Here is a 21,885-nt window from a genome sequence, read left to right as displayed (position 1 = left end):
AGCAGTAGCAAAAGCAGAACACACTGAAAGGGTTTGTCAGTGATGATGGAAAACCTCACATCCCAGGCAACTCTTAAGACTCCACTAAAATTTCCCCTGCTAAGGAAATCATTAGCATATATTTGATAAATGGTTGCCAATTTATCTATGAAGACTTACAAAAGATGTCACCTACCTCTAATCTGCCCTTGGGAGTCTTTTGCACAGAGTATGTTCAGCCAGCAGTACCTGACTACCAGTGTGTCTGGCTGGATGGGACATGTACCTCAGCAGCCTGTGCTCTGCTGCCTCAATAGTCTAGTCTCTCCAGAGAAGCTGTGGTGGCAAAACAGCTGAGGTTGACCTGAGCCTTTGAGTTTGTGCTGACGGCTGTCCTCAGCGTATCCAGCTATAAATTGGTGCCCGGTCAGGCAAGGTGCGAGTCAAAAGCAGCAAAGTTCTTCTGTCTGATGTGGGTAACAGAGACAGGCACCTCAGTGGCAACAGTCTGTGGGCACGGGATCGCCGGGACCACTGACCTTTTTCAGCTGACTCCCAGAGCAGGCCTGCCATTTCACACCCCTCTGATAGCTCTTCAGCATGTGGAGGTAGCCAGGAACTTAGAACACTGCTTTAATGAAGGATTGGGTAGAGGACGAAGGGATGTCTGCGGTTTGCTGTGTGAGCGCGCGGGCGATGCTCGGCCTGTTTGTCTATACCTGTGGCACCACTCTGTTGCGCTAAGACTTGACAGAAAGACAGGAGAGTGAAAAAAATGGCCACATGCCAATATGTCAATTTTAAAGAGCCAAAATGGTGTCCTACATTCATCTCACAGTCGCTACTTGAAAAACACAGTCTTGCCATGAAAGGCAATGGAGGCGCCGCCGTATACATGAACATTATGAGAGCCTAGGTGTTCAGTGAAGAGAGAGCTCCCCAGTTACAGACTGTTGTCAGGGTAGAAATTTCTGTAGTTGGTGTATTTTTACCTGTTTGCTCCAAAGGAGAGACCCCACTACCCCACCCCAATTTTTTGTAAATCTTTTGGCTCGTTGGTTTTCATCTGCCCCTTACCTTCCCATTATAGAGACCTCTGACACCTTGTAGAAAACCACACAACGGTAGCTTTCAGTAGTCCCACCTGCAGAACGGCCACCACCACCTGGCTCAGCTTGCACTGTCTAAAGCCCACAAATTCCCACCCTTTGCTAAAGATGCCATGACTTTTACGTGAAGGCTAAATTTAGCTTCCAGACTAACGAGAAGGGAAAGCTGATGGCTACCATTGAAAATTTTTGAATTCTGCTAAGTTCCTAAGGGTCTTTTTGAGAGGGCATGTGGCCCCACTCAGCTGCACAAGCACCGTGTCGTGTTTTCTTTACATTGGTGGGGAGGATTGTTGCGTGGAGTACAAAACGTTGTCTCTGCTCTCACCGCCTACGGCAACTGCCAACCGCGAACATCCGTCATTACGGTCACTAATCGCTGCAGGCAGCGAGCGCTCGTTCGGCAGGAGTTGGGCAGCATGGCATTTAGGTGTTCGGGGTGGGCAGGGCGCTCTCCTAAATCACTCCTTTTCACCTGAGAGAAGGTAGGGAGCCGCGCCAGTCGCCAAGCGTTTTATTCCCGCTTGATTTTTAATAATCAGATACAGTATTTACCTGCGAGATCAATGCTACTCATGTAGCACACCAGTGACATACAGAAGGACCTTTTCTAAGCGGCGTTGTGGGAATTGAGGCCTCTGCAGCAGGGCTGGAAGCCACTTCTTACCTAGCAACTGTTTCTAAGTAGGACAGCCGTTGACTGCCCTCATGGCGGAGTGGATGAATCCTGCAGCACCCTCAGGAAGGGAACCTGGTGCCAGGCACCAGCCGGCCTTCGGAGGACAATGGGAGGAAGCAGAGGAACAAGCAGCAGGGAGCGGGAAGGGTTTTAAAGCTGCAGGACATTGACGGGAAAGCTGCGTCAGGAGGCGCACGGGGACTTTTCTGAGCTGTTGAGAGGAGAAATGCAAATAAAGGGAAGAAAATCTGGGATTGTCAGAAAGAGAGCTGGGAAATCCTGCGGCTCACAAAAGGTTTCACGTATGCCCCTGGCACTGGAAACGTGGAGCAGGAGTGATTCAGTGAGGGTATAAACTACCCTTCCCTCTCACGCTGGTTACGAGAAACTCCACATCAGCCAGAGTGCCAAAAATGCGTGCGTTCGCAGTTCTTACCCATGGTAGATGGGATGATGCGTGGTCAGTGTTAAATTCCTCACGCGCTGTTTTGCAAATGTACTCTGTCATGATCGGGTGGCTCTGCTAAGAGATGATGTTTCAGGTCCTACTCATCATTTCCTACTGAAGTCTAATGTTCTGCATTCCTGTTTGGTGCTAATTGTATGTGGAAAATCTGTGCTTTTAATGCCCAGTTAAGCTTTGTACATTCTGAAACCTTTCAGGTAAGAGAACACTTCAGCAGCTGTAGGTGCTGAGGGGCATCTGGTTTCCTGAGCTTAGGAAAACAAAAAGTCTCTTCAGTTCATAGATCATGTTGGACTTGCTCTTTGGTAAGGGCTCTGGTGAATTTCACTTTTCTTTTGATTTCTCCTGCAGATGAAGGACTGAACCATGAATGCAAACTCTGCAATCAGACGTTCGACTCTCCTGCCAAACTTCAGTGCCACCTGATAGAGCACAGCTTTGAAGGCATGGGGGGCACCTTCAAATGTCCAGTGTGCTTTACAGGTAGGAGGCCATCACTGCTTGTCCCAGTCATGCCCTTAGCTTGCACTTGCAGAACTCCACTGACAGCTGTGTCATGTGCTGGCTTTAGGTCGGTTTTAGGAAGGAACATTACATTTGTGCTCATTAGTAATATTGATTAGAAATCGTTTAGAAAGCCGAGGTCTCTGGAAGGTCAGGCTTTTCTATCGGAAGTTTGAGTTTTTTGTAATTGCAGAAGTGATAGTCTTTTACCTTCCACAGTATCATGTTCATTACCTTCATGTTCCAAACTTGCCGAGGTTAAAACTGCCCATAAATTTGTGCTTTAAAGCTACAGATTTTTCATCTCAAATGATATAACTCAGAGTAGAACTTGGCCCCACAGGCAAGGGCTGCTAGGTATAGCCTGTGCACCAACATTCTCCTCTGATTGGGTAAGAAAGCCCGTTTGCATGTATTAGTTGGCTTGTGGTGAGAAGAAACACCCTTGTAATATGCTTTACAAAGCAAACCGTGCTGTCTTGCCACAAGTCGAGTTCTGCTCTCCCCTGACACAAGTCCAAGTGTGGAATAATCCTCCCCAAGTCAGTGGTGTTACTCGGTAGTAAAACCCAAGTGAGCAAATAACTTGACCCAGTAGGGCTAAGCACTGCAGTGTTTGGGCCATAAAGAGAAACAGAAAAATGCTGTTGTTGGAAATGAAAACACATTAAAAGGATGCCTACAGAGTTGTTGTGATTTTTTTTAAGGAGTTCTTAATAGAACATTTCATAAAATGATAACCTAAAACATAAGCGTTAATACGTAGCTTACATGCCCAATTTTGCTTTACAAGTTGAAAATCAAAGATAATCACAAACATGACAAAACACACTTTGGGTATCCTCGTATCAATGGCATGCTAATTCTGGAAGCCATTCAAGGTTTCTGTTCTCCATTAATGGGAGTGAAGGATTTTCATTGATAGGCAAATAGACCCTTTAATACTTTCATTTTACTTCTCTTTGTTTGGCAGCTCCCCTCCCAATAAAACCTGAGTGCACGCTACAGAGGAAAATTAAAGCTGAATTTTTCATCTCTCAGATACAGTGGCTGGTGATGATTATTACCTCACTGTGTTCAGGTTTCACACATTTCTGTGGGTTATAAAATTAAAAAAATACGTAGTTCATCTTCACTGCACAGCTTGTCATAGTAATGTCTGAGCATGGATAGTACTTCCGTAAACACTTTGCCTGTTAGGTGTCTGTGTTCAATAATTCTTTCAGTTAGGCATTTTTTTTGTTTTTTTCAGTTTTATTACTGATTCTACTAATTTTTTTTCCCTTGCCTTTGTGTACACATTATGACATGGTCTTTTCTTAGTGTAATGCCATGGGTCTTCTATTTCCAAGTTTGGAGGAGTTGTGAATGCAATATAAAAACTTGCGTATGTAAGGAGTACCCACTGACAGTTCTCCTTGTGAGCAAGATCCCTGATAAAACTAATCCTTTAATGTTTGAGCCAGTAGCCTTGTAAAATGTGTTAAAGAGTATGGAGATAAGTCGATTCCAATCTGTGTGAAACACTTTTTCTTTTTTGCTGATGGGGTAAATAGACACCGAGCATTAATCATAAACAATGGTGGTTTATTAGCAATATGCCATTAAATTATTTCAGCATGTCTTGCTAGAATATTAACAAGAAGTAAAAATCACCAATATAAGTTTTATATGGCAAGTGGAAACTGATCTTTTTTTTTTCAAGGTAATGAGAAATGTGATTAAAATGTATGACTCAGAAGAACAATATTCTGATGGTTTTTGTTGCCTTGCAATTAGAATAATTTTAATGATTAGGAGTGGAGTCAAAGTCAAATGCCAGCATCTTTAATAAATCCTTTCCCTGCCTATACAGATTAATATTGTAGATGCAAACTTTTTTAGGTCACAGTGCACCAGGCATCCATCAGAAGTCAGTGCTGCCAACCCAAACACTGCCTCTGGCATATACAATTTAATTATTAATAGTATGTCTCCTAGGTAAACTGTTACACAGTCTTAGGGCCTTGTTTTGTAGTCATTAAAATTGAACATGTTTATATTATTGAAACCCTTGCATTCAGTGTGTAGGCAGAGTTGATCTTAAAGTATCCAAAGAGAATTTACCTGCAGTTCTGTTTCACATTTATAGAGATTGCCCCAGTGTAGCTGTGGGATATAATTTTTAGCATTAACACATTTAAATACAGAGCTGTTTGTTAGCTTTAACTTTAGGCACACAGAGTAAACAGGACTGTGGCATCTATGCCTTCTAAACCTGTTGGTTGCTAGGAAATAAGTTTTGTGTGTGTTCAATCAGAGTGCAGTAAGCATGAAGAAATAATTCTGAAGAGAAAATGGCATTTTTAAATTCTTTAAATTTGAAATCTTCATTGGTTGTCCTGTTAGGGTCTTTTTTTTTCTTCGTAATTTTTTTAAAACCAGGCATCTGTTTCAATTCATTCTTTTTAGAAGAAGGATCACACTTTGTTGATAAATAGTGTTCATTGGTACCCCTTATAGCAACGGTGTCATGTGAAATCAGAGTGCGCCAGCCTAATTTTTACCTCTTGGAATTGCTGAGCGTTAATGGAAAATTGCTTATAAAAAACTCTTCACTTGCACTATGAAATAATGAAAAGCTTGTTGTTTGTCTAATATTCCAGTGTTTGTCCAAGCAAACAAGCTGCAGCAGCATATTTTCTCAGCCCATGGACAAGAGGACAAGATCTATGACTGCACACAGTGTCCACAGAAGTTCTTCTTCCAAACAGAGCTGCAGGTACCACACTTGTTACCTGGGGGTTTTAACAGCATTATGTATTTGATAGCTGAGTTCAAAGCTTTACTTGTCATGACCTCCTCTGATACTTGCTCATCATCAGGATGGGAATGAGGGAAGGACAAGAGAAGTTGCAGGTGATTCAATCCATGCTGCTTTAAAAAGGTGCTGGCAGAAAGCCACCTGGTACAGACCTGAATTTCGGGAGCCACCTTTGGCTCCTTGCTCTGTAGGTTGTTGCAGCTCAATATATTCTTGAGGAGAGAGAAATGAGCATCCTATTTTTCTGTTTGATATCCATAAAACACTTCCTCCAGCAGTGAAATGGAAAATAAGTGTATTCTTTTGTCTCTAAATGTGAAAAGCTAAGCACTGAAGTAGGAGTTTAGGGAGGGAGGGAGGGGGGAAGTAGACAGAATTTTTCTTGGTTTACCTGCTGGCCATTTCCCGTAAATGCTAACTTGGTGGGGAAAAAAAAATAATAGGGTCAAATGAATGGTACACTGTCTTCTTGTGGGCTGTTGTCAGATTTCTAATGATACTGTTTACTAATGGTAAACAAAAGGACAGAGAGAAAGAAATAAATGTTGAACAAGATCTGAAAACAATTTTGGATAAAGGGATTATTTACTATATATTAACACTCTGCACTGCTTGTCTTGCAATGAGAAGTAGTGATGTGTTATTCCTGATGTGGTGTTACACTTTGAGACGGCAGCAGGAGATTGTTTCTAAATTATTTTATTTTATATTGAAGTATTAAGATAGGTTGACAGAGAAAAAAAATTCAGGGTCTCTGATGGTCTATAGGGATGGAACAAGGAGAAGTATTTGTACAGTAAGGCCTTTCCTACACTGTCCACCATGTGATTTTTATTTGAAATTAAGAGATTTTTCAGCACTTACGATTTTTCAGTAGTTTTTTAGAGCATGGGCCCCTATGTCTAAGTCCTTTGACTGAGGTGTCCACAATTAATTTTGCTTTGGACCAGAGCTGGATTTCATCTCATCAGCAGAGGCAAAAGGCTAGTGAGGCATGTGCACATGTATGCCCATTTAGTATTTCACTTACTGAAAGTTTTAGATACTGAAAACCTGATATTAATGTTTGGCATGATGATATGAAATATTTCTTTGGAGAAAAAAGAAATCACAGCATTCAAACCATGCATGAATTCATTGTGTGAGAGATTAGTATTTATATCAATTGCACTGCATTTTCTATTTCCTCATGTCTTTCTGTGTAAAAACATGAATAAAGCCTTTCTGATAGCCTTCCCTACCTCTTTCTCGGTGGACAGCTAGGTCACGAGAGCTACTGTAGTATCTGCAGTACCATACCTGTAACACTCAAAGGTGCCTGTGCTGTGTCACTCTCTCCTATTTTTAATAGCTCTAAATCTGTTTTGTTTACTGTCCATACCAGGTATTGCATGGAAGCTCTGACCCAAAATGGGAGAGGAGGACAAGGAAAAGAAAATAAAAAATCAGACATTTAGGGAAAAAGGCACTCATACATAGTGATGGACAGAAAGAGGCAAGATTGAGTTTTGAAGTCAGAAAATGGTCTGGGCTGCGTAGAAAGTTATTGGACTTGTGGGACAGATAAAGGAGAAACTGAGTGGAATGAGGAAAGGTCAGAAACTAATTTTGTTGTATGTGTTTCTTTCACAGCATGGTTTTCATGGAATCATTTTCTTTGATTTTTTTTGGTCAAAATACTTGTTGGGTTTTTTTGCAAAGTGTTTCCAGTAAGGTGAACCTGAAACTGCTTTTTCAGGAAAAAAAAAATTAAATATTTTTGGCTTACTGATTTTCACAAATTCTGTTGTTCATCACTGATTGATCAAAATGAGGAAGCAGGGAAAAGTAGGGACATCAGCAGTTTCTGGAAGGAGAAAGGAGAGATTGTTAGGAAAGAAAGACCAAAAGGAAAAAAGAAAAAAAAAAAGGAAGAGAGAAGGTGCAGGTATGCAAAAGACAATTATGAAGAGAAAGAAACGGGAACAAGAGGATAGAAATTAGTTTTAACAGCAGAATTCAGAGTAGATTTTAAAAAGGCAGAATAGGTAACTGAATTCTGAAGATGCAAAAGATACAGAGATCCAGGTGTAGTTGTGACATGTACAATCACCTCCTTACTGGTCAGTCCCCCCTAAAATACATTTTCATTTCAAAATACATAGAGTCCCAAGCAGCTGCCTTCAGCTTTTTTATTGTAATAAAAGCACATGTTTTTCCACTCAAAATTCATCCCTGCCCAAGACTGAGGGCAAGATTTTGCTCTCTCCATCTAAGCCTAGTTCATTAAAACTTCAACATAACTGAAGCACCTGGTTTTCTAGTGAAGGGCACAAAAGGATGTCGCTGCAGGGAGGCAAATTATGCTCTACATTGGCTAGGTGACAATCAGTGTGTTGGTTGTTCCATGCTGCAGAAGGCTCTTAATAGACCACATCTCCATACCCTTAGAGACAGCCTCTCTCTGGCTTATCTACACTTGCAAAAAGGAAAAGGTATTCATTTTCTTATTCACTTAATTCATTATGTTTATTATTTTAATTAACTTGGGTAGCCCCACCTCAGTTAAGAATGCATTATGTTTAAAAAAATGCAGTACCATCATGCCATTTGCATTTATTTGTTGGGAGCACAGGCTTTCTGCTCTTAACCTCCAGTTATCTACCCAGGCTGGTGAAAGGGCAGCAAAGCACTTAGGCAGAGTAGTAGGTACTGACCTCTGGAGTCTGCTTTTGCTGAAAATACATTGATCTTGAGCCCACTCTCATTTAAAACCTATCCTAGGAGGCATAGCTTTGTTCAGGCTATCTATCAGTTGAAGTAGTGGAATCTTTGGCAACTACCCTCTAGGTTATATTTCTCTATCCTTTCACATTACCGTGGTTTGTGTTGGGGCTTGCAGCGTAACAGTGTATTTAGTCCCTCTACCAGGAATGGTTCCTTGCTTTTAATTTAAACATGCATCTAAAGTGCATCTCCCATGCATGAGAGATGCTAATCGTCTCAGATTAGAAGCCATGGACAGCAGTCCCATGGCTGTAGGGCAGAGTAAGAACATGAATAAGGTAGAGCAGATCAGAACACAATAGGATAGAAGCCCTACCCACATGCATAGTACAGCTGATAATTAAAGGGAATGAATTCAGGGATACAGACAAATAAATGCATTATAATGATGCTTAGCTGGGTGTTTGGCCCAGTGCAATTGTTTGCTTAGCATTTTCTAACTCCTATTCCAGGAAGAGTAGGCTATAGGAACATAAGAATCCCTACATACTACATTCATCTCACCTTGGAGAAGTTACTATCCCTTCATTACCAATCTTCTCAATGCAAAAAACAAGTAGGAAACCTCTTCAGAGGTTTCCATGTTTTCACTCCAGACCCCTGTTAGGAATGCAAGACAATCCCATAGGACCACGTTCTGGTGAGAACAGAAAGTAAATGACCAGTCCTGAAAATCAAACCCGCAATGTATTATTCAACCTTTAAGTTGAAATAATGAGATTTTACAGGAATTTGCTTTGTTTTAAGATCATCTCCATAGCTCACCCTTCTCCCACCTTTGACACTTCCTTTAAATGGCTTTGTGGTCCATAGCTATTGAACCAGCTTTAAACGTTTGGAGATACTACCTCCATAGAAAGGAATCAAGTGGAAAGCTTCTGTAACAGTTAGAAGTGTATGTTTTAAGAGTGTTCCGAGTTGTGAATTTTCATACTTGTGTGTTCAAAAGGCCATGTGGTGTATTTATGCTTCTGAAACGGTGTTGAAAAAGTATGTCCCTAAAAATGTTTATTTTTTAGAATGGAAAGCTTTTAATAAGACATGCTTAATGCAATAAGGGCTTTTCAGAAATAGACTTGTAACAATCTTTAAAATCAGAAATACATCCCATCTAGGTATCAGATAAGGAAGCTGCAAGGTAAGTGTATTTATAGGGTGCCTAGATGTCTCCAAAAGTTGAAACATTTCTAACTGAACGCCTGGAATATGACTATACAGTTCTCTGTACAGGATGGATATAACTAAAACAGTCATCTCCATCATCCATATTACTGAACTTTTAATTAATAAGGAAGTAAAGAAACTTATCGTTAGTTTAACTTAATATTGGATTTTCATTAACTTATGGTAATCATGAGTCATTTGTGCCTATTAAAACTTCCCTTTCTTGACCTCATGCTATTTCCAGTGCCTGTTTCTTTTGCCTTAGGGTTTGGACTTAGGCTCAGGTGTTTGGACAGGTGTTTGTGCTTCCCTTGTCCCTGATGAGGAGTAGCCATTCCTGTTGTATTTCCAGTCCTAGTGTTACTTCCATAGTTAACACAACATATCATGGTGTTTGTGGGGAGGAATGAGACAGTGTTGTGGGGTGTTGCCCAGAGTGAATGTATTAATTTTAGATTTTTCTTAGATGTTGCTGGGTCAGAGAGGTACCGATGTCTGGTAGAATTGCTGAATAGTGGTACAGATTTTATCAGTGTTTTATCAGTGATGATAGTTACTTCTGAATATGATACTAGCCAAGATTACATGACCTCTCAGGACCATTTTGCCCAGTACAAAAATTATATCTCTCTTTTGGTGAATTAGAGCATTTACTTAACATTTTGTGACTAATAATTAGCTGCCCCTGGCATAGTAAAGTGTCCCCACTTTACATACATGATAACTAGGGCAAGAAATAATTGGATCAGCGATTGCTTCCCATCCTGTTCAAAAGGGACCTGGCCTCAGTGATTCACGCCCTTGCTGCTTCCCGTCTGGACTCCATCAGCGCAGAATACCTGGGCATAAAGCCATCAGCCTGTAGGACATTCCAGCTAATACAGAGAACTACAGCACTGTTCCTCAGTAGCAAAGGACACCAGGAGCATATTCAACCTGCTCTCTTGCTGTCTACACTGCCTTCCTACATGTTTGTCTGGTTGTGCTCTAAGACTCAATTCTTAATATTCTCGGTGGACTGGGTCCAGTACATCTCAGAGATCACCTGAGAAGTTCTTCCCATTTGGTAACAATGCGGTAGTTGACAGTCCTGCTTTGTGAGTGTTTATATTAAAGAGCTGAAACTTGTTTGCACAGGAGCCAGAACTTTCTCACAGACTGGCCTGGGAGTGTGGAACAGACTTCCACAGCAGTTAAGTATTACCATGAATGTCCTCAACTTATGCTTTTAAGAGTAGGGTGCACTTAGAGGTGCCAAAGGCTCCCTTCTCTCATATAAACTTGTACCTGCATGTAGATTTCTAAACCTTCCCCATAACCCCAACCTACAACAACAGAGCTCTTCCAAAACAAAATACACAGTTCCTTCCCCAGGGAAAGGATGAAAGAAAGAATGAAGCACTCAGAGCAGATGTTATTCATGTCACTTAAAACAGCAGGAGAACATTCCCAGCTCCCGGTACAAGCAGCTGAAGCAGAGCAGGGCAGAGCCAGCATAGAAGAGTCTCCAGAAGTTTTACTTAGCTTTATGTATGTGTCCCTCTCTGGATGTCCAGTTTTAACATTTTCATGTTCCAAGGTTAGCACTGTTGAAACTTATCTTCCAATTTCTTCCTCATTTCTTTAAGGGTTAAATTTTCCAAAGACCTCAGCATTGTAAAATGCTCCCAAAGATCTCAACATTTTAAAATGGCCTTTAAAATACCCTTGGCCTGAGCCAGAGCAGAATTAAGCAAGCTCTAGGCTATTTCAAGAACTAAAAGACTTGACTGAGACCTTTAGCGGAGACAGTAGCAGAGCTGGGATTCAAACACTATGTTCTCTCATTTGGGGGTCAGCTGGAGAAAACTGCTAATTAACCTGGGCTGGGGTTGTCTCCTTGTGGCAGAGGCCTTCTGGGGCCAGCTGGGAAAGAGATTGGTGTGGGAATAACATCAGCCATAGCAGCAGTGGCACTGCTACCTCCATATAGGATTGTTTTGCCAAGGCCCCAACAGCAGTTGAGTCTGTGTATCATGTAGGTCCCAACGGCAAGCCTTCCATGACAGCAGGGGAGACCATGAATAATTTATACTCTTTACACAAAAACAGGGACAAAACTTTCAAACCTGCAGGTGAAGTTAGATTTTCAAGGATGTTTTCTTCACAAAGAAAGGCCTCAAAACATTTTTTTAAGTGAAATTGGAGATTAGTTCTGGCATTTCTAGGTCCCCAAACTCTTAGGGTGAGGAGTGGAACATAGAAGCTGGCTTTCTAGGCCCCAAAGGCCAGGAGCCAGCAGGGAATAACTTTGTCAGCTCTTCTTAAAAAGAAGCCTACCTGAAATCCAATTAACAATCAAAGCTTTAGGCCAACATTTTCAAACTCGGTGGCCTATTTCTGAGAGGGTGCTGAGCACCTCCAGCTGCAGTTAAGGCCAGTGCAAGATGCTGGTGCTGAGTACATCAGGAAATCAGGTCATAAATGCCTGAAGTTAGGAACCTTGATAAAAACATAGGTGCTGAGCAGCCATAGCCTCGTTTAAGGTTTCAGCAAAACACTTTTGATGCCTAAATACAGGCGCCACATTCAGTAATGTTGGCCTTAGTCCCTATCAGGCAGCCAGGTTGCTTTTGTCAGAGCAAATGCCTAGGATTCAGGAGAGCTGCATTCAGTTGCAAGGTCAAGTACTAACTTGCTCCACTTAAACATGCATGCTCTCCATCTCATGTGAGTAAGGATGATGATAATAATATGTGTGCCAGAGATACTAGGATTGTAATTAATGTTTATGTTTTGAGGGAACTAGATAGAGCTGCATGCACTGCAAGTATTATTAGTTTCGGTGCTTTTTTCCTGAACACTTACTGTACTGTTTCAGATAGATAGATATTAGTGTGTACCAGAATGTGCACTGAGTATTTTTCCATGTCTTCCAAAATGTAAAAAATTCAGACTTGTGTTTCTGAGACGTGAGACTTCTTTCCCTAGAAGGGAGAATTATTTTCTTTGCAAATTTTCTCAAAAGGCAATCAGGAGAAGTATGGTGGAGGCACTCGTGCACCAGCTCTTTAAGGACACACGTTCAAAGTGTTTCCCCTGCAAGTCTTTTGCTTCAATGTCAAACAAAGTTTAAATACCAAAAAAAATACTTTGAATTCCCTTCCAGTGCCCCTTCCCTCCTGAGGATTGTGGGGTGTTATGGCTATATTAGGTTTTCATGTGGTAATTATTTTCTAAGTAAGAAATTTCCAGGTTTGGAGCTTGTGAGTTCACCCGCCTTTGATTGGCCTACTCAAACGTAAACACTCCCTGTGGGTACTTGGTTAGTTCATGAATATTTATAACACACTGCAAAGCCCACCAAGCCCAAAGTGCCAGAGTTTTTCAGGGACCATTTTGATTCCACTAAATAGTGCTTGACAAAAATGGGCTTAGTATAAACGGTTCTTACTTGTTTCCACATACTCCATATACTTGTAACTCTACATGCAACAGTTAGCCTGTGAAACTTTACACACTCTTTCCTGTAAATAAGCAGCAAACAATGTGTTTCACAGAATCCCTTATACATTTCCTGAGAGAATGTTCCTTAAATTTCTGGAGCAATTGAATCACAATTATGGGTTTGTTTTTTCAGACACTTGAGTGATGTTATTGATGAAATTATAGAATTAATTGTCAAAGACAGTGTAGCAGTTAAGTGATGAATGTTGCCTTTAAAGGAACCATTTTAATGTTGAAAAAAAGTTCAGACTTAAGGAACAGTAAAATGACAAAGGATTGGAAGCTAAATATGCTGTCCAAAATAAGTACTGAGCTACACCCACAAAGTACCCATACAAAAATAAGCAAAAATGTATATTCCTTCTCTTTCAAGGGGGTAGAGTCATACCCAAATGTGTATGTGCTTAAGTATATGTCCCTATTTTGCCTACTCTTTCCTGTTTATGCTCTTGTACGCCTGGACTGTTTTTGTAAAATAGAGGTATCTATTTTTTAAAAGATCAGTAGCAACAAAAAAGATTAACCCATACTTTGGATCTGTTCTCCTTATTGCCTCATACAGTCAACATTAAATAGATTCTGCAGAATCAGGTAATATAGTACAGTTCATAATCCTTGTGACTGCAAAGACTGTCATGCAAATACGTTAAGCGAAGTTTGTTGTCTCCAGTGTGAAAGCAGCATGAAACCATGGCAATCAGAAGATAAGCTCCACTATTCCTTTGTCTTTTTAAGTGTTGACTCTGAAACATATCAGTGACATTACATGTCAACATTAACATCATGATTTCTGATTTTTAGCAAATGGAACAGCAAGGTGTGTGAGATTTCAGCCTAAAGAAGCAAATCAGAAGTTGCTGCAGAAAGGAAAATGCACAGAAAGGCAGAAGAAGGAAACTAAAGGCAAAGGAGTAGAAGAGAAGTAGAAAGGAGATTATGGGGCAAAGAAGGAAACAAGATAAAAATAATAGTGCTTGGGAAGGCAAACATTTTTCTGCTAAGTGATGCTGATAATAATGATAAGGCACTTGTAAAAATAAATCATGGTAATAATAAGGGGAAGTTCAGTTATTACATAAAGGCCAATTTCTACCCTCAGTCCTTGTAGAAACCTCTGTGAACATCAGGGAGTCCTGTTGTAGATTGAGGACAGGGGAAGCAGTAAATGTATTCCCTGACCCACAAATAATCATTAGAAATGGAATTCTGCCCTTTGCAGAAAATGAGTTTTTATCATCTGTGCCCTGAACATTGCAGCCTACACCCTGCCATTAGTCAGATCAGTTGGCTCATACACCTGGAGTAAGCAGACGAAATAAGCACTCTGTTTGCATTTGAATAATTTCCCTGGTAGATCAGTTCAGTTCTCTTACTTGTCCATCCATTAATTTCTTGCTAATGTAGTTGATATCGATGACTGATTTTCTGTGCTAGACAGGAAGCACCACTTCTTCATTCTAGAACACATTCCTTCCTACAACTGCCCTGCTGTTAGCTACCAGTAGCTGCCGTTATATTATCTTTCATCTGGCCCAGAGCTGACAACAGATGGCCATCTCCAGGACTGCCATCAGTGTGACTTTATGAAGCATCCAGCTATGGTGTACTGAGGAGCTTCATGGCCAGTTCTGCAAATCTGCCTCCCTTCCCCCCACCCCCACTGCTGGCCCTCCTCATTCCAACCTCGTGAATAAGCTCCTCATTCCTGGCTCCACTCTCCAGTGGTCCTGCAGTTTCCCAGTGAGTGATGGCACAACGTTATCAGTGAAAGGTTGCCGCTCGAGGTCTGCCCCCTCTTCCCTCCACAGCACTGGCAGAATGTTGCCATGGCCCCTCTATATCCCAGCATCCTCACCTCTCCGTGGTTTTGGTGTACCAAAGTGTAAGTAGAGGGGCTCAGTAGCAGCAAACCTGCCACCTCTTAAGATCTGTAGTCTGAACCCTACCTTCTTCTATCACAGAGCTTAGCTTGGTAGCCCTGCCTCTGCTCAAGCTCCAGGGTTTGGAGAGAGGGGGGATGTTTGTTCTTTGGTTTTTTGATGTTCCACAAGACATGCTGCCAAACCAAGATTGAGTATATTAAGTGTGAAGAAAGCTAAAGTATCGATTAAGAGACCCAAAGTGGAGAAAAGTATAAAATTCACAAGCATCCTGATTCCATTGACATGTTAGATCATTTGGAAAAGCTGTTTCAACTGGGTGGCTGCTGTACATTTTGGAGAAAGATATATTGTTTGCTCTTGACAGAGTTTTCTAAAGCAAGGTACCTCCAGAGCTGAACCTGTATTTTAAGAGAAATTCACATTTGTATCCTTTATTGTGATATTTGCAGCAAGTCTACAGCTAGTAACAGTCTCTGCCCTCAAGCTATAAAGGAATAAGGCTCCATTGTTGGAGAGAGAGCAGCCTTCTGTGTGAAAGGCTGAGATGTGGTAGGCAAGATGAATAGTGCTTAAAAGCAGTGCTTGCGGTGCTGTCATTTAGAACAGGAACACTGAGGATTTAAACGAAAGTGAAAGGCATGGTAAATGAATCCTTTAAAATTGGTCAAATTTTCAGCTGCCTAAAATAACAAGTTTTCTCCATTGATAGGTTCATTGAGTAGGAGGAAAGTTGGGAGGGGATGAATCCCCCTAGGGAGGAGGTGCAGATAGTTTGTGAAAACAAGGTGTGGTCAGTGATTCATAAAGAGACACATCCAGGAAACTCCAGTAGACAGCAATCTTGGCTCAAAAGTGGTGACTTTCCTTCTTTTTTTTAATTTTCTTTTTTTTCCTTTCTCTTTTCTTTGCGGGGGGAGGGGGAGAGAAGACCATCATTAGATTCCTCCATTCCAAACATTAGTGAAAAAGACTCGGATGCAGATGGCTACACAACTGGAGCTGTTCATTACAAAACCCCACCAGGAGGAACAGCTTTTGGGTTCAGCTTTTCTACCTGTTATTGGGGTCAGGTTCACCATGCTTTGATCAAACTGAGGCTGAAATATAATTTTGGGTGGAAAAAGAATGGATTTTTGCAGGCTCTCATGTTTGGGTTTGGTTTTTTTTAAGTTGAGCTTCCTTTGTGTTCAAAGCTGAAATTGAGTGTCCCCCACCCTGTTAACAAGGGAAGAGAGATGATTCAGTTCTCGTGAACTAATACTGCTGAGTTACACACATTTCTACATGCAGCTTTAGTTTATCTGTATTGTTATAGTCTCATTTTGCAGCAGAATCACTAGACACAGGCACTGATCATGAGTGTGTGAATCTGCTTGGGGATACTCTGTCGGTGAATACTCTGCCTCCCCCCCCCATACTTTGTGTGTGTAGATGTGTGCTATGTAATATGAAGAACCTGTGATACTGTTAAATATTAGTGGTGCATTTTGCGTTTGTAAAGGTGAAAGGTGATTGTGCAGGAAAATGGAACAGTATATTTGCTGTGAGACAGGCACTAAGAACTCACTCCCATGCTCAGTTATAATTCATGACTGTACTGGTGGGAAGCCCTTATCCCTCTGTGGAGTTAATGCATCTCTACTGTAGCCTGCTGAGAGCACCCTGTGTCCCCTCCCACCATCTGTGCATTCACTTGCGTGCTTTCTCTCTCTCTCTTTACTGTGAGATCTCTTGGTGTTAAAACTGTCAGACTACTACTGCCTGGTAAAGGTGGCTTTATGATGTGTATTAATGTTGAATTGTCATTTAAAGGGTGAGGAGGTAGGAAAGGGATATGTCACCATTTGTTTTAAGCTCTTGTTAGAAAATGCTGACGAGCAGATAGACAGAAAGGTAGATTTGTTACTTCAAACAGCAAACAGCTTTGAACAGTGTATAGAAATTGCCACAATGTAGGGTAAGAGCTATTGATGGCAAATGCATCTTTGTTCCCAATCTGGGCATATTTTGCTGTTTCTTGGTACAGTGGATGTCTGTTTCTCCATGCCAAGATTTGAAACAATGGCATTTTAAATTGAATAATATTTATTTACCCATCCACTGGCTTAGTTGACAACTATTTTATTTTCTACAAGTTGATCTCCTCTTTTAGCTGAAAAGCGCTCTTGCAAGCTGCAAGTTAATTGCTTCTATGCTACCTGAGACTTGAAATTCATGTGACCAAGTGCTATAAGCTAGCACAGTCTTACTTAAATAGGTAGTGTACGAAGATTTTTTATTATTATTATTGCTGTAAGGCACTGTCAGAAGACCGGTGAGACCTTCTAGCTTTGAAAGAACTGAACTCAGTTCACAGAGGTTTGAGATGATGCTTTATCAACCTGGCACCTTACCGCAATATTAGACTCAGAATATGGTTAAAAGACCATGTACTTGACTGTCACAGCAATATTAATTTGCAGTGTTTCACTGAATGTAATCTTATGTAGTCTGTTGTTTGTATTCCTTTAAAACTTATAAATCAAATCCAGACCTGGAATACCAGTGTATGAACTTAACAGATGTGCTGCCATAAGGGACTTGCTAGGTTATAAACTGCAGAAATGATCTTTTTCTATTTCAGATTCCTAACTTATTCCAGGGGGATTTAGGAGCCACAGAAGTAAGGTGGAAGGTCACGCGTTCGGATGGTAGCACCCACCCAGTGCTTGACGTTGGGTGTAATTGTCAGGAAATCCACCTCTAATCGTTTTATTATTCAGTCATAGCATCCTGCCGAAGCTCCTGAGCAAAAGTAGGGCAAGAATGACTTCAGTAGCTCTGTGTCCAGGTTTTCTTACGTGAAAGATCACTTTGAGATGACACAGCTGAGTAGTCGGGCTGAAATCCTAGTTGGTATTTTATTAATTTTGCACCAAGATAAATCCTGAAATTCTGACAAACTCCATGACAGGTGAAATTCCTTCTTGCAGAATCTGCTCAGCAAGAGGCTGCTCATTTCGTTCTGTTCGGAGGCAGGCAACAGGAGGGCAGCTTTATAATCAGCCCTCAAAGGAGCCCCGGCCGCCCCAGAGCCTTGGACTGATTGAATAACTCCTGGGCCTCTTCCCCTAGGCCTCCATCAGCAGGGGTCCTGTGGAAAGCAATCTCCCGCAGACTGGCACTGAAGTGAGCTTTAAACTACTATTTTCTGCTCTCCAGAGGAGCCTGGAGTACTAAAAGATAGATGGACTGCAGATATTTTATGAGAAACTGTCAGAAGAAGAGCAGAGTAAATGTTTTTTTTCCTCCTTCTTTGAGTCACACGCTGCATCACTGTAGAATTTTTCCCAGAATCTTTTACACTGAAAGTTTGAAATTAATTGGTTGCTAACCTTAATTTTCACCCCTCCCTCTTCTTCTTCCTTTTTTTCTCTTCCCTCTTCTTCCTTTCCTTTTTTTTTTTTTTTTTCCCCTTAAATATTCACTCGGAGGCCCTTTGCTTAACCACAGTTGCAGAAAATCAGTACCATTTGCACTGAAATATTTATAATGACAGAATGAAAAATTGGATTCATTTTCTGGCCTGTAGCCGAACAGTCTGCAACTTTGCGCAGCATTGTTTAGCATCTCTCATTCCTTCCTTTCATTGGGGTGGTTTTCAGACACACACGCACGCGCTGCCCATGCTTCAGAGGAATGCTTAGCAAAACACAGAGCCATTTTTAATCTCAGCCTTGAGAAAACAACTTGTCTCTAACCTTGCCACCATTTGTGGGGGGAAGTAAAGGGAGGAGGGTCCCCGGGAAGCATGTAGAATCCCTCTTACAGGAGAGATTATAGAGGATGACATGCAGTAATCTGTCCTCTACAGCAAAGCAGTGTACAGCTGGAATTCAGCAAGTTGCTTCAGTGTGTTGCAGGGGAGGCAGAGCGGACTTAGCACCAGGCTGGATAGCAGGATCTCTCCAGTAATCCCTGTTCTGCCACCAATTCCCTCGGTGGCCTTGGGAAACTCATTTGCCCACGAAGGAAAAGGTTGTCAAAAGCTCTCTTTTGTGCGTGAACACAGACTGTGCCTGTAAAAATGCCCTGTGCTTCTTTGCACCTCCAGGTGGATGCTGGAACTGTACATATTTACTTCCCTTGCAGCAATGGTGTGAAGGTGAAGTGGTTGATGTTTGCAAAGTGCTTTGAAAATGAAAGTGCAGATCCTCAGGCTCCAATTTGCATCCCCTGCCAGTATAAAAGGCACCTTAGTCAGACAGCCAAGGATTCCCTCAGTACGCAGCAATTCCTGTTTATTTTGCTATCTGGTTCTGTATCACTCCCTTTTGGTCCTCACAGGTGTGTCTCAGAGTCCGATGAATTCCAGGGATTTTTAATTGATATAACAGTCCTGTGGGAGCTATTACGAGCTGGCGTAAGTTTGGGCAGCCTTACGAATGCTTTAATGTGCACTGAAGACTATGGTGGCCCAAGATTTTAATGTTTAGGCCATGTGGATTTACAAAAATATACAATAGTTGTATAGGAATTAGTCTGAAAATGTACACAATTTAACAGAGAATGATAATTCTCTGCAGATATCAGACTATTGTGCAGAAATTAATAGAGAAATATATCTGTGAAAAGTGGTGATTTTGAAAACCCTTAGAAATTATTCTGGTGAGTTCTGTAGACTGTCTTGATAATTGTGTTAATTTCTGGAAAAGCCCTGTGGTGAAAATCTTAATCCCTAATGTCTAAAAAGAGGCACCTTGAGACCATACTGGATCCCTTAAGGAAGTGGGTTGGGTGCAGGGGTTGGATTCCGCAAGGTGTGGAGAATCTCCTGAAAATGTAGGTGCCAGAAATCACCTATTAAGGTCCAAAAATGTTGTCTTGCTAACTTCACCCGTATTGAATTTACAACATAGCTCTATTGTGATAGCAGGTATCTGTGTATAGTACTAAATTCTGATCTCTACTCCACATCACTCATCTGAGCACAAATTTTTTATTTATTTGGTTTCTTCTGTTAGAGCTTCAAAATGTTGGCTCTCTCTCAGTGTCCTTAGGAGCACAGCCCAAGCAGGTGTGCCTATAAGCAGTAGGAAGGGACGGACATCTGCTCCAAGCATCACTACAGCTCAGTTAACACTGCACAGCGTTATGTGGTTTGTGAGCAACACATACTTTTTATCATTCAAAAGTTTCTTACCAACTTGCAGATTTGCCTTTTTCCCAGGTTCCCCAAGATAGTTTGACAGGTCAGCCTGAAGTGATGAGCGTTCTGACACAAACTGCATTGTGTCTTAGAAATTTTGCCTGCAGTTGTTTTACTGTAGTATTGCTTTGATTTAAAAAGGAACTTTCTACAAAGTGGTGTATTTTATGATATAACAAAAAAAAATTCCAATATTGTGCGGCACGTATTACAGAGATTTTCTGCTTAGCCCTTATTACTGCTTTCTGGTTTTCTTTTTTCTCTTCATGTATGTAAATGGAGAACAGCATAATTTTTATGATTTTTAACAGTTACTGAGAAGCAAAAATAATAGAGATGAGAAAGAATGTGAACTTTAATTGCAAATATTAATTATGTTTTTAAACTGACATTTTGAAAGCAGATTGCCCTGACAATTTAATGACATTTTAAGGGAAGCCATAGCCCCAGTAGGATCCTTCAAATCCAGAAGTATTTCTGTGGCTGAGCTGACCAGAACACAAATATACAGGTGTGTAAAATGCCTTAAGATGCTGAAAAGATTTGTGGTGACAATAGACTAGAGACCACGGTGAATTGACAGTACAGATCTAATGGGATGGTGCAGAACTGTTACGGAACATCGGGGACTGTAAGAGTAGCCCCCAAACAAATGTTTTATCTCATTGTTGAAGACGGTACCTTTCTGGGAAAGCTGCTTTCTCTGCCGGCCTGAACCATTGTGTTGGTTTTGTTTTTCTGTTTGGAGTGCCAGTCTGTTTACTAAAGTTATTAGTTTATAAATTTTGCCAAGGTAAAGTAACTGTGAGAGCTTTAAATTAGAATAAGTGCCACTTCTGTGTGGCAGGTTCCTTTGAGGGCTGATTAGAAAGCAGGCCTCCTGTTGCCTGCCCCTCTATGCATGGCACTATTGCTGTGGGTACTTGTTTATAGCTTACCTTTGAATTTATGTAAGTGTGCACTGTGGTATGATGAATCGCCCTCCAATAGTGAAGAGTCTGCTTTTTTTTTCTGGGATCAAGCTAATACTTCACTTTAAAGAGTTATTTTAATTAGGTGGGTTTTATTGTAATGAATTAAAATTAACTTGGAGTAGCAAATTATGTAAGACTGCGAGGGTTATAGATTAGCCTCACCATAGCTACAGCACATCTATTTGTAAAGGAATTAAAGTTCTGTATTTCAGACACTTTGGCACTAAACATAGACAGCAAATGAGTGTGTTGTCTCCAGTTATTTTCCTCCTAAATGTGATTCTTTTCACTCGGATCAGAAGATTGCCACACTAAAAAACAGTCCTCATGGGCAACAAGAGGTGAAAGCACAGCTGCAGGAGGCTGGATCTCCTGGCAGGAGGTAGCCTAGGAGTCAGGAGTACCACGGCATCACAAGCCAAACCCAGAGGTGGGGGGGGGCATTTCTTCAACTGTCAGTGCAGGGTCAAGGCAGGATCTAATGACATGTCTGACTTGCAACGTGTCACTGGCCAGCTGTGTGACAGGAAACAGAATGACCAACCTCAAAGAATGACATTTGGTAGGAGGATACTTCTTCCCTCATGGGGAGGAAGGAAAAAGGCATAAAAGGATGCTTCTTTGTGTAGTACTTCTTGTTTGGGGGAGGGGAAGTATTAAAACGTAGATGTTGGACTTCACTGTCTTCTCCCTTTTATAGGTTCTGAAAACAGGAGAAAGCGAGAGTAAAATTCCTCCCATTTAGCTGTGGTCACATTTCACTCTTCTTTTACACAAATGCAAATGACAACAAAACAGAAGACAATAGAGAATCCAGACTTCTGCATTTTGCAACCAATAACCACAATGACAAACATAAAATTTTATTGTCCTGGTACCACATG

At 41.2% G+C, this 21,885-nt stretch overlaps 1 protein-coding gene across 9 annotated transcripts in view; it reads left to right on the top strand.

Moving 5' to 3' along the window:
- The window catches only part of ZNF521 (zinc finger protein 521), a 232,457-nt gene that overhangs the window by 199,218 nt on the left and 11,354 nt on the right, over nt 1-21,885 (top strand). For all 9 annotated transcript variants that reach the window (XM_075023166.1, XM_075023168.1, XM_075023173.1 and 6 more), the window contains 2 exons: nt 2,585-2,716; nt 5,383-5,498. In XM_075023166.1, the coding sequence (XP_074879267.1) occupies nt 2,585-2,716; nt 5,383-5,498 (248 nt within the window). The remainder of the gene's footprint in view (nt 1-2,584; nt 2,717-5,382; nt 5,499-21,885) is intronic.

This window comes from Buteo buteo, chromosome 3 (genome assembly GCF_964188355.1).
Source record: "Buteo buteo chromosome 3, bButBut1.hap1.1, whole genome shotgun sequence".
Taxonomy (NCBI): domain Eukaryota; kingdom Metazoa; phylum Chordata; class Aves; order Accipitriformes; family Accipitridae; genus Buteo; species Buteo buteo.
This window is presented reverse-complemented; position numbering and strand designations above follow the sequence as displayed.